The sequence below is a fragment of the Garra rufa genome, chromosome 2 (genome assembly GCF_049309525.1).
Source record: "Garra rufa chromosome 2, GarRuf1.0, whole genome shotgun sequence".
Taxonomy (NCBI): domain Eukaryota; kingdom Metazoa; phylum Chordata; class Actinopteri; order Cypriniformes; family Cyprinidae; genus Garra; species Garra rufa.
In genome coordinates this window covers 47,971,358-47,983,781 of record NC_133362.1, presented here as the reverse complement: position 1 = coordinate 47,983,781, position 12,424 = coordinate 47,971,358, and the positions used below count along the sequence as shown (strand labels likewise).

Sequence of the window (12,424 nt, the reverse complement as noted above, 5' to 3'; positions counted from 1 at the left end):
CAGAGTTTACTAAAAAGAAAGGTTTTGAACAACTCACTTTCACTGTTTGGGTTTCCGCTCACGGCCGTCTTGCCAGTCAAGAAGTGTCCATCTCCAAATGCGAGGATGGATAGCTCCTAAAAGCATATTTCCATATAAATGCACGGCTAATTCGTTGTTTTGTCGCAAGTGAAAAACAATATTAACCTTCTAGTTGTGAAAAGAGCCTCATATAAGCCTCATATTTCGTCCTATGGAGTCCATTCATTCGCATTTGGAGATGGACACTTCTTGACTGCGAGCGGAAACTCAAACATTGAAAGTGAGTTGTTCAAAACCTTTCTTTTTAGTAAACTGTGTGTACACAAACAATGTTCTCAATGCTGGAGTTCATGTGTAGAGACCCAGGCGATACTTCCAGCAAAGTTTCATGGTGTGTCGAGTCTTCTTAGTGTTGTAAAAATATAGATTTTGATGCGCTCAAAGTTATGCCCCTAGTTCTCCCATTCACCGCCCATTGACCACAAAACGAAATCACGGTCAATCTCAAAAACGGCTCGTTTGTCGTAATTATGCTTTTAGATATAAGTTTGTCTCGTTTACAGTTAAAAAAAAACAGCCCAGGTTGCATTTTGGCAATAGTTATCCTTTAATTCAGTTGTAATGACTTTTTGCCGGTAATCTCACCTAAAAATCTATGCTCATTTTTGTAAACTTTCTTAATTTGCTTAAGGAAAAAAATGGAGATTATGAAGCATTTGTAATGATGATTGTTTTTGTTTGTTTGTTGGGTAAATGGGTTTGTTCTGTGTGATGATTGAGCTACAGCCTTTCCTTGAGATCAGTGTAAGTCACCATGGATAAAAGCATCTGTCAAATGTGTTTTCTGTGCAGGGTAAGAGGACCAACCTGCGTAAGGCCGGATCCGAGCGCATCGACCACAGCATGAGAGTGCGCTTCAATCCTCTGGCTCTGTTACTGGACTCCTCGCTGGAGGGAGAGTACGATCTGGTGCAGAGGGTCATTTACGAGGAAAGTCGCAGTTCACTGTTACAACAGTTTAGGTATCATGAATTGAAGAGTATGGCAGTGGTGTGATGAATGGATGTTTTTATTTGTCCTAACCGAACAGGTTGAGGATCCCAGTCAGCCTAATGATGAGGGAATCACGGCGCTCCATAACGCAGTGTGCGCCGGCCACACGGAGATCGTTAAATTCCTGGTGCAGTTTGGAGTCAATGTGAACGCCGCTGACAGCGACGGATGGTGAGGAGTTTTTCAGCAATTTGCACGTCACACATACAGTGTTCATTCACAATTCGCATCAGTGAACAGAAAGACAGCAATTCAGGCTTCAGTGCAGCTGAAAATTTGCAAAAATACAGCAGTAACTATTAAGTTTAAATCACAAGTTAGTAAGTGTAATAACATGTGTGGGAGGATGCTTGTATGTGCTAGACAGATGTAGACTTAGGTGTCTTCATTTCCATAATGTCTTTCCCCAAAAAAGCTAAAGCTTTTTATTTCAGATAAATGCTGATCTCTGGATCTTTCTATTCATCAAAGAATCTTGAAAAAAGTACTCAACTGTTTTAAGTAAGGGATAATGTACAGGCAGCCGGTAGTTATCGCAGAAATAAGCCCCGACAGTGTGATCAGGACCCGACGTGAAGCGGAGGGTCTTGTATCACACTGAAGGGGCTTATTTCGCGATAACTACAGGCTGCCTGTACATTATCCCGCTTATTACACGGCTACTTGCCACATAAGGAAAAAAACTGGACATGAATATGAATTTGAAACCTTTTATTGGCATATTTGTTTTAAATTAACATTTTTATCCTTCCGCCAAACGATATAGTACCACGTGACTAACATTCAAACTATGTACGTTAGTAAGACAATTTAAATAGATTAATGTCGAAATTTTCCATTGTTAATTGTGGTTGTCCAGTGTTTGTCACAAGATGGCGCCAAACGGTAATCTTTGTTGGCACAGAGGGATTTTAAACATACAAGTAGTACCGGCTATGCGTTATTACTTTGGAGCGGTGATTATTTAAAAAAAAGAATGAACCTGCAAATGTCTCAACTGACCAATCAGAATCAAGCATTCGAAAGAGCCGTGTAATAAATATTGATAATATTGATAAAAGAAAAATATTGAACAGCAAATCTGAATATTAGAATGATTTCTGAAGGATCATGTGACACTAAAGACTGGAGTAATGATGCTGGAAATTCAGCTTTGATCACTGCAATCAATTACATTTTAAAACATATTCAAATAGAAAACGGTTATTTTAAATAGTAAAAAATGTCTTGTTGAGCTGAAGATACTTCTTTCAAAAACATTAAAAACAGGGATTAAAGTTCTCCGTCGCTACGACGGATTTCCGTTACCTGCAACAAGTCTATGACGGATTTCCGTCAATCAGAGAAAATGAGGGGAAAAGAAACGTTTATATATAAACGTATGCGTATAAACGTGTATACATTGTCATTGTTCTGACGGCAAACCAAAAAAATCATCTCGGCCGCCGCTGCAGCTTTAGTGACGCCGCTGGCATCATTCACAGTCAGTAATTTAGCAGAGAACACAGAGCAGAACTAGAATGTCGGCGCAGGTATTAATACACATTGGAATCAATCATTTGCACGTGCTTTTGAGTCCTGCTTATTTAAAGTGAAAGAGAGACTCATTTGCGCGCTCTCTTATAGATTATGGTCTGTGCGCCCACAGAACGCCAAAAGGAGAGTGACAGATTTAAACAATTGTTAAGGGAGTAAGCAAATGTAATATTGATTTAATACAACAGTTCAATTACAAGAAAATATAAAATGACTTGCGTTGTCTGACTATATCTCTATTGCCTGATTTTACTCTGTTTATTTAAATGAAAATATTTCTAAATAAGTAACAGCTCAGCCGCTGCACATCTCTAAAAGCAAACCAGCGGTGTTTCATTCATGAATGAAAGTGCGTTTTGAACAACTCTTCAGTTCATGATTATCCGTTCATAAAGACAGTCACTTGCTTCATTCCCGAATGAATCAGACCTTCAAACAAATTATTTGACTTACCGCCACCTGCTGGTGGATTTAGTGTCATTGTTAATTAGACTTACAGTTATTTAAAACGTAATATTTCTACATCAAAATGTATATTTAAAACATTTATCTCAACATGAATTTATTTGCACTTATGCCACCTCTGAGCCCCATTAAATGCCTGAAATGGCACCTACAAGCCACTATTGTGTTCCTTTGTGAAACCTCTGTAGGACAAATTATTTTTTATTAATACTACTTTTATATGATTGGTCATTTAGTTTTCTTATTCTGCTATTATATTGTTTTAATTAGAAATTTTACAAATAAAATATAATACATACTTTTTTTTAATTTGACAGATAATGACTTTTAAAAATGCAATTACAAAGGTAAAAAGAAACTGCCACTGTAAATCACATTAATGAGTCAATTACCACCTCAAGGCAATTTTTTTTTATCAGAAATTTTTATTATTGATCAGAAGATGCTTCAACATGTTTTAAATTAGTAGGACACACACTATAAGAAGGAAAAAAAACTGCTTATAAAGTGGATGTGTGACAGGTATGGCTGTGGAATAGTGTTTGGCAAAGATTTTTTGGAGCAAAAATTTTCAGTCAGAAGACTTTTTTTGCTTTAATCCCTGTAAAAATCTTTTGACAATCACAAACTTTTGACTGGTAGTGTACATTTGCACAATTTAGCTTTAAGATAATAAACAGACAAAATGATTAAACTAGTCAAATCAATATTTCGTTTCACGTTTGTTGTAATAGAGTTGTAGTGTAAGATTAGTTGAGTAGTTGTGTAATATGCAGGGTGATCTACAGACAGCTGGTTATTATGGCAAAATAAAACCCTACAAGATTGTATCAGTGTTTTATCCTGTACATATCAAACAAACACTAACAAGGGTACAAAAAAACACAAAGTAAAAATAGATCATAACACATACTGTTGTTTTGGTGTCAGTGTTTGTAACCGTCTGTGTGTTTGTGTTCAGGACACCTCTGCACTGCGCTGCGTCCTGTAATAACGTGCAGGTGTGTAAGTTCCTGGTGGAGTCCGGGGCGGCCGTGTTTGCCATGACCTACAGCGACATGCAGACGGCAGCCGATAAGTGTGAGGAGATGGAGGAGGGATACACTCAGTGCTCGCAGTTCCTCTACGGTGAGTTTCTGGTCCACACTGCAGAATGATGAGTGGCTCTCTGAGACTACCATCTGTTCTGTGGCAGACTGCTTAGGCTCAGCTATTCACACATGCTGAGAAAAGGAGTATAAAAAAGAAAAAAAGAAAAAAAAAAAACCTCTTCATGTTGTTTTGTTGCAGCATTATGTTAAACTGATTTAAATTAGTTTTTCCCCACATCAATTTACACTCCATACACCATAATAATGACAAAGCAAAAACAGATTTGCAAATTTTACAAATTTATTAAAAATAAAACACTGAAATAAGTAGATTCCATAAGTATTCATCCCCTTAACTCAGTCCATAGTTGAAGCACCTTTACAGCCTCAAGTGTTTTTGGGTCTGATGTGACCATCTTTGCACATCTGCATTTGGCAATTATCTGCCATTCTTTGCCTCACCTTTTCTCCTCTCCATCTCTGTCAGCTTGGATGGGGGCTGGCAGACATTTTCTAGAGTCCTAGTTGTTCCAATCGTCTTCCATTATGGAGAATGCTTCTGTCAACCTTCAATGCAGCAGATTTGTTTCTGAACTCTTCCCTAGATCATCGCCTTAACGCAAGTCTGTCACTGAGCTCTACAGGCAGTTATCTTGGTTTTTGCTCTGATATGCATTTTCAGCTGTTAGACCTTTTCTGAGAGGTGTGTGTCTTTCTAAATCAGACTCATTCAAATGAATTTGCCACAGTTTAACTCCACTCCAAGTGTAGGAACATCTAGAAGCAATATGAATGCTCCTGAGATAAATTTCGAGTGTCCCAGAAAAGGGTATGAATACTTATGCAACAGGATCTTTTCAGTTTTTTATTTCTAATAAATTTGCAACGTTGTTACAAACCTGTTTTGTGCTTTGTCATTATAGTGTATGAGATGTAGATGTGGGAAAAATAGTAATTTAAAGCAGTTTAACAATGCTGCAACAAAACAAAATGTGGAAAAAAATGAAGGGGTATGAATACTTTTGCAAGGCACTGTATAATTACAGACATCAAAAAGTGTGTATAATTATTAAAAAATGGTGTTCGGTAGTGACATCTTTAAAGTTACACGCAAATGTATCCGATTTTTGAACACATTTACCTCAAAACGATGGTCCTGTAGCTATGAGAGAGAGACACAAACATATTTCCTGATCATAAATGTAGGGGTGTAGTTAAAATCAGTCTCAGCCAATGGACTAATACATACAGTTTCAGTAATAGTGACATGAAAATGTGGGACACATTTTTTTTTACATAAAGTTTCATAATGTGTGATGCGATCTAGGAAAACCCAACACATGGTGAATTATTTTTTCTTTAGGTTTTGATACCATATGAAAGCTGTGTTCAAGCCCTTTCCAAAACTTTATTTTGTCCATATCTTGAACGTAACAAAACTTATGGCTGTCTGAAGTTGGCCGCTAGCTATGATTTTCAGGAAAACGGGTTTAAAGTGAGACAGGTTTTATATTCACTTCACTCACTTCATAACTTCATCATCTGATCCTTCATCTCTGGATGTGAAATAGTCCATTATGACATTGTTTAGGTCACTGACAATGCTGCAATAAATCGCTATTTTTCTGCACTAAACAATTTTGCCAAGATATTTTCAGAGATGATAGACAAGATGTTTTAGGATAATAACTAAATGAAAACAAAATGAACAATGAAACAAAATCCAAAAGTAATTTCAATATCATTTTCATGAATTAAAATTTAAGGGTTAGGGTTCGGGACAGCCACCTTCCAATTGCAAGTACCCACTAAAAGACGAACTTATATATATATATTAAGCCTTCTGATATTTTAAATCACCTCGTAGCAGATCTACAGTAGTCAGCATTTGGAAGTAGATCAAAATCTTTTATTAAAGTTGTCCTAAAACCAAAACAACAATACCTGTTCTTGTCTTAGGACAACTTTCATGAACTTCCACTTCAAATGTTGACTACTGCATACAGGTGGAGCTGGGGAAGAAGGAGGGTTTCTAAAGTGCGCTGCAACTGCTACAGCAAGCACTAGCCGAGTATTTGAAACTTGAGCAGCGAGCTCATTGGCTGCTGATGTGACGAGTAACCAATCAGCGGTGCCATGTGTGACTAACGATGTGATTATATCAGATTGAGTTTCATGCCAGAACTTTGGATTACTTTTATTTATTGAATGTAATGTTCCACTGTTTCATTAAGCAGTAATCCATGTCCATGCATTGGGTGATTTTACTGCGGTTAAGGGTGTTTCTCAACAACACTTAAACTTGAAAAAAACACTGTAACGCTCTGCTCTTGAGGCTTATGTGTGTTGTTTCACCGCTGTGTTTCTCATGTCGTTCAGGCGTCCAGGAGAAGATGGGCATCATGAACCGAGGGGTGGTGTACGGCCTGTGGGACTACGAGAGCGAGCAGGACGACGAGCTGTTCTTCAGAGAGGGCGACTGCATGGCGGTGGTGCACAGGGAGGATGAGGACGAGACCGAGTGGTGGTGGGTGCGAACGGCCAGCCAAGAGGGATACGTCCCCCGAAACCTGCTGGGGGTGAGTGATGGGCCCTAAAGCTCTGCACATGCACATCGGTTCACACGGGACACTCAGAAATGACTGTAGACTGGGATTGAAAGTAACTTTTCAGTGTCTGTTTACACTAACTCCACCCACCAATGTGTGATTGATATAGTCAACACTACAAAAGATGGCTGGCCATAGTCAGCTTCAGTGGCGCAGATGATAAATTGTGTGTTTTACTCTTTTTGGCGCGACCGATGCGGGTTCGAATCCTCCTCCTGGCAAACTTTTTTTTCTCCCTTTTCAAATCTCATATTATATCTGAAAGGTATTCATTTTAAATAAAAATGAAGGACATAATTGGCAAGTTGAAAATAAAGTATCGGTTAGGGTTAGGGTAGGTGTAGGAAGGGCTTATTGTCCCAATATGGCAGTACCATTTAATAAATGCACTATAAATACACTCAGTACGTAATTACAGCATACTGTTTTAATGTACTACAATACTGAGGTGCAGATAATTGCGTCTATTTGCAAAAAGTACTATAAATATTGGAAAATCCTGCTATTTCAACATAATGTAAATGGCATCTATTGCTATTTGCCTAAACTTTTTCACTCACCAACCAATTTGGCTATTTAATTTTCATGTTACTGGCCATTCATAACTTCTACTAGCCAAAAAATACACGAACAGCTTGAGGCTGTCTACAGCGGATGTGACAAAGCGACCGTCGCAAATCATCTGGTGTCAGTACTAGGGGTGTGTGATATTGACAAAAAATAATATCTCAATAGTTTCTGACATTTTATCGATAACAGTATTGATAAAGATAATTAGATAATATTATGTGGAGTGTGTTATTGTGTGTGGACAACTGACTCCTGAGTTCTTTGATATTCTTCATATTCTGTGACCAGTTCACTGCAATGATAGAAATTAATCTTTTACAATAAGTTTAAATATATTTGTACCTTTATAAAGCCATTTTTTTTAAGTGTGCATCATCTTTTGAGTAAAATTCTTACATTTAATCAGTCAGTTATAATAATAATAATGATAATAATAATAATACATTTAGACTGTTACCAAACAAATAAAATCAGTATCAACACAATTCATCTTTGAAGATGTTGCATCTACAGGGCTCGAAATTAACTTTTTTACTTGGTAGCACTGGTGCTCCCAACTTTAAAAAGTTAGGAGCATCCCAAAAAATTTAGGAGCACCCAATTTCTTTTTAGTTATGCGCAGATCTTGATTCTTCATGGCCGATTCTGATTAACAGATTTTGATATCCCAAAAATTAATTTAACTAGCCCAAATTAAAAAAAGACATTTTTTTTAAATATAGAAAATCAGATAGGAGTCTAAATGTCAATCAAAAATGTTTTCAATACGCAAATATAAACAAATATCAAGGAAGGAATTTTATTTCACTATTTAGTGTCGCTGCAGCATTTTAAAATATCAATTTAAGGCAATTTATGACCCTTTTTTTTTTTTTAAAGAGCTGGGGTTGGACAATGTACGGTAGAATATTAACCCATAAAATTACATGATTTATAATTCAGATACAGACACAAAAACAAAATATCTAATACAATGGCATTTCAACCTTTATACCATTAAAAGGGATAAATCAAGTATATAATTTCTTATATTTATATAAGATATATAACATTAGTATTACTTAATTGTTTAGATTTTTAAAAGGCACATTAAATTCTTTCACATTTACACATGGATCGATAATTGCAATAATTTGACCATAAACAGCTGAAAAAATGTATTAGAAATAAAAATTAATGTTTGTCACGAGGGGGCGCTTTAGGAGCGCTGAAATACTACGGTTTCCATAGTAACAGCTGTACACAAATCAGCACTAACGCTGTTTTATCAGACATGAATTGACAATGCAAACGACATGTTTCTGAGGACAGTCGGTTCCCTTCAGATACATTCATATAAAGACATCCATGCCGCGTTTTGACTTTGAAACGTACAGCTTGCATATTTATTCAATGACATCATTGCCTTTTTGAAGATTTATCAAAAACTATCGCGATCGACTTTCCGTCTCTTAAACTTATACGTTAATCAAGACTTTTCTTATACCATTTTACATGTTTATAACTTTTTATGGCCTTGCATTTGATACAAATAAATTGAGGAGTTTTAAGGACCTGCAGAAGTCCTCTACTTCACGATAGTACGTCTGACAGTCCGGTGAAACATTCTGGGAGCCCGACTGGAAACACAAGAGCCCAGGGACGTCGGGCTAGCGATTTTACGAGCCCTGCCGGCTAATATCTCAAATCTGCATTTAAGGTAATAATGTGAAGATTAACTTAAATAGTTATGTAATGTTGGAGAAAACGGCAAACCGTCACTGTATCAGCTCAGAGAGTCTGTGCAATAGTTAGGATAGCGACAGTTTTGAAATCGAGTCGCACCACACTCATTTCTCTCACTCGCACAAATGCTTCCAAATATAATTTGAGGTCGCACAGGTTAATTTTTGGTCGCATATGCGACCAAAATGGTCGCAATTTCGAGCCCTGCATCTAAGGTGGCATTTAGATGTATTTACACACAGTTTAATGAAGCCCAGAGGGACATGGAATGCTTTAACCTGCAGTTACAAATGCAGAAATAATGTTTTGACATTTTAAACATAAAACATTGAATACTGATATTTGAAATTATTTAAAAAATGAGAAGATACTTTAATGTGAAATTAAAAGCACCAGTAGGTGGCAGTAAGTCACTGTTAATAAGTGAGTCATTGCAATTGAAGCAAACCATTTAAACGGTTGATTCATTCAGGAAAGAAACACTGTCATGTTGCTCTGAGACGCAAAACAGTTCTGTGGCTGTGTTTGGAATGATTTTTGTTGGCCAAATAGAGCAAAAACAGCCAATGTGGTGTCTAAAATGTACGTAAATCTCTTATTGTTTATCGAACTGTATGAAGTCAAAATCACATTCACATTCACGCTGATTTTTTAAGAAAAGAACAACGCTCTTTGTGTGATATTATGACTAGATGAAACGATATAAATATCTACATTTTCTGCCCCATATCTTGAATGATGTGATTGTTCTTAATGCATATTAATAGACTGATTCATGCAGTGAAAGAACGCACTCTAAATGCGCACACGCACTAAATTGGTCTAACCAGACTTCACCACATAGTCGTAAATGTGTGCATTTGTGTAAATAAAGTGTTTTGTTTGTTTTTTGCAATATACTCCATAATGTCATGATGTCTCACGAGTTCAGTATTTGTGCTAAACCTGCACAGATTTGGCTTGCATGAACTTCCCCAATACATTAATGAGTGAACATACACCAAATGTAACCAGACAAATTTGCCAGTGATTTGACCACTTATACTTCATGGACTTTAATCATGCTTCATTAGAGCCTGTTTTTTTTTTTTAAGTATGCATGCAGTGTTTGCAAATCTAAAATGGATATTTCCCATTGATGTACTAAAGCAAAATATTTGTCTTAAAGGACGTTTTTGTGAATTATCTTAATGTGCCAAAGACTGAAAAGACAAAGTGTTCATTGCATGTGTGTATATTATAATTATTATTTTTTTTCTTCCTTTTCTTCCAACAGTTGTATCCAAGAATTAAACCTCGTCAGCGGAGTCTGGCTTAAGTCCATGAGTGAGGAGAACAAAGACTGACATTCCACGCTAATACAACAATCAACACCACTAGTTAACTTCCTCATGATGGTTTTAGGACCATCTACTTGTTTGTCCATTTGTGTTATATTTGATGTTACTGTTGATATGTTACAGTGATGCTCACTCTTTTTGTCTTTTTTATTATTTTCCACAAAAAAGTGAATAGAAATTAGATGTTTAGATTGTACTTTTTATTTGTATATCGTGATTTTTTTTTTTTTTTTTTTTTTCAAAGGAAAAAAATAATAATTGTGGCCTGAGTTTTGCATCACAGGTGTTTTGCCTCTGGTGTTCATTCAGCGCTTTGTTGAAAGGGAATTGAAAAGAAATTCATTGTGTTGGATATGAACCTTGGGCAATATTATTCTCATGCACAATGTTTAACAAATTAAATGAACTAGTTGGTAGGTACAGTGCTAGAAAAGTGCGGTTAGTACAGTGAATTTCTGTCTCAGTAATGAGAATTTAGTGAGTTACAGTAGGTTTCCAGCACTGGGCATAAGATGATGAAATTCATATTGACAGACACAGCTTACGTTACACATTATTATCCTCTGTTCAGCAAATATAACCTGCATTTTACATCTTCATCCTCTTGAGTTATTGGACAAATCAGCTGAAGGTTTAACATGATCAAAAAAAGAATTAAAAACACTGTGAACTGAATTCTCATATGAATACTGTCATCTGTGAAGTGGGTTTTGTGAAACATTTATTATGCTTTTTTTCTGCACATGATTAATAATTCAGCCAGAGATGGGGCTCCTGGACAAGCTACACTGAGAAGAGTGGATGCACATCACCATCTTATATACTCGTATGTATGGGGTAGTGGCTTGGCATGCAAATTCTACTCACCAATTCTCATTCGCCTTTCCTTCTAAGCTCAGAGGTGATCGGGGCTCCTGAGTGAGACGTCAGTCAATGTAACGTCAAATGTGACTGATAGGGAACCATGGTTATATGCAAAACCAGAGATGTGTTCCTCATCTCATTATTTTGGAGCACATGATTTCCTGAACATGATGAACGATTGGATATGCTGGGTCTCAAAATTAGCTGTGAAGCATTATTAGTGATGGTGTGGATTTAGTGTGTTGAGTACATAGAGCTTTCCCTGGATATTATATAGATATACAGCTGTGAAAAGCAACAACTGATACAATGTAGAAGTCCATAACAATGGTGTACTGAGTCTAGTGTTGATTTAACTCGATTGATCTGGTCAAAGCCCAGACTGAAACACCACTGAGAGAAATTTGAACTGAGAAGCCCCATCTCTGGATGATAGTAGGTCACTGCCAACCTTAAAGGGATAGTTCACCCAAAAATTAAAAAATCCTGTCATTAATCACCCTCATGCTGTTCCAAACCCGTTCAAAGACCTTCGTTCATCTTCGGAACACAAATTAAGATTTTAATGAAATCCTAGAGCTCTCTGACAGCAATTCTTCTCCTCTGCTTCACCCTAGCGCCATTTCAGAGAGAATCACAACAACGCATGCGTATGCTATCCTTTAAACGGAAAAATGAAAATGTCACTCGGGTGATGCAGAGTAGAAGAATTGATCAATTAAGTCATTATTATTATTACTATTTTGTACACAAAAAGTATTCTCATAGCTAAAATTCGGTTGATCCACCGATGTCACATAAATTTTAACAACGTCCTTTCTACGTTTCTGTGCCTTGATCATGGTAGCCCTCATAGCAAGCAACCATTGAATAAATGTTAAAAACTGTTGATTTGTCAGTGTTTATTGCACTGAATCAAGATCCCTTTTGCACCCGCAATGAATGTTGAAAAAATGTTGACATTTCAACAATCCACTATTTATTGCGATTAGTGTTTATTTTAGTTAGACTCTTGACCTTTTGTACTTTAATGTTAAGTTTTCATTGACAGTTGTAACAATGTGCTAAAATACATTTGTTGGGGCAATGAAAATAAGATCCACTGGGATCAGGTGATGGTGACTATATCATTGTGAGGTTATTTAAATAA

The 12,424-nt window shown here is 36.6% G+C and overlaps 1 protein-coding gene across 1 annotated transcript in view; it reads left to right on the top strand.

The window, feature by feature from the left end:
* tp53bp2a (tumor protein p53 binding protein, 2a) overlaps positions 1-11,085 on the top strand; it is a 43,636-nt gene extending 32,551 nt beyond the window's left edge. Inside the window, exons 14-18 of the mRNA XM_073835251.1 lie at positions 874-1,012; positions 1,113-1,245; positions 4,037-4,203; positions 6,546-6,745; positions 10,347-11,085. Of these exons, the coding sequence (XP_073691352.1) occupies positions 874-1,012; positions 1,113-1,245; positions 4,037-4,203; positions 6,546-6,745; positions 10,347-10,388 (681 nt within the window). The 3' untranslated portion in view covers positions 10,389-11,085. The remainder of the gene's footprint in view (positions 1-873; positions 1,013-1,112; positions 1,246-4,036; positions 4,204-6,545; positions 6,746-10,346) is intronic.
* Positions 11,086-12,424: the final 1,339 nt, after the last annotated feature.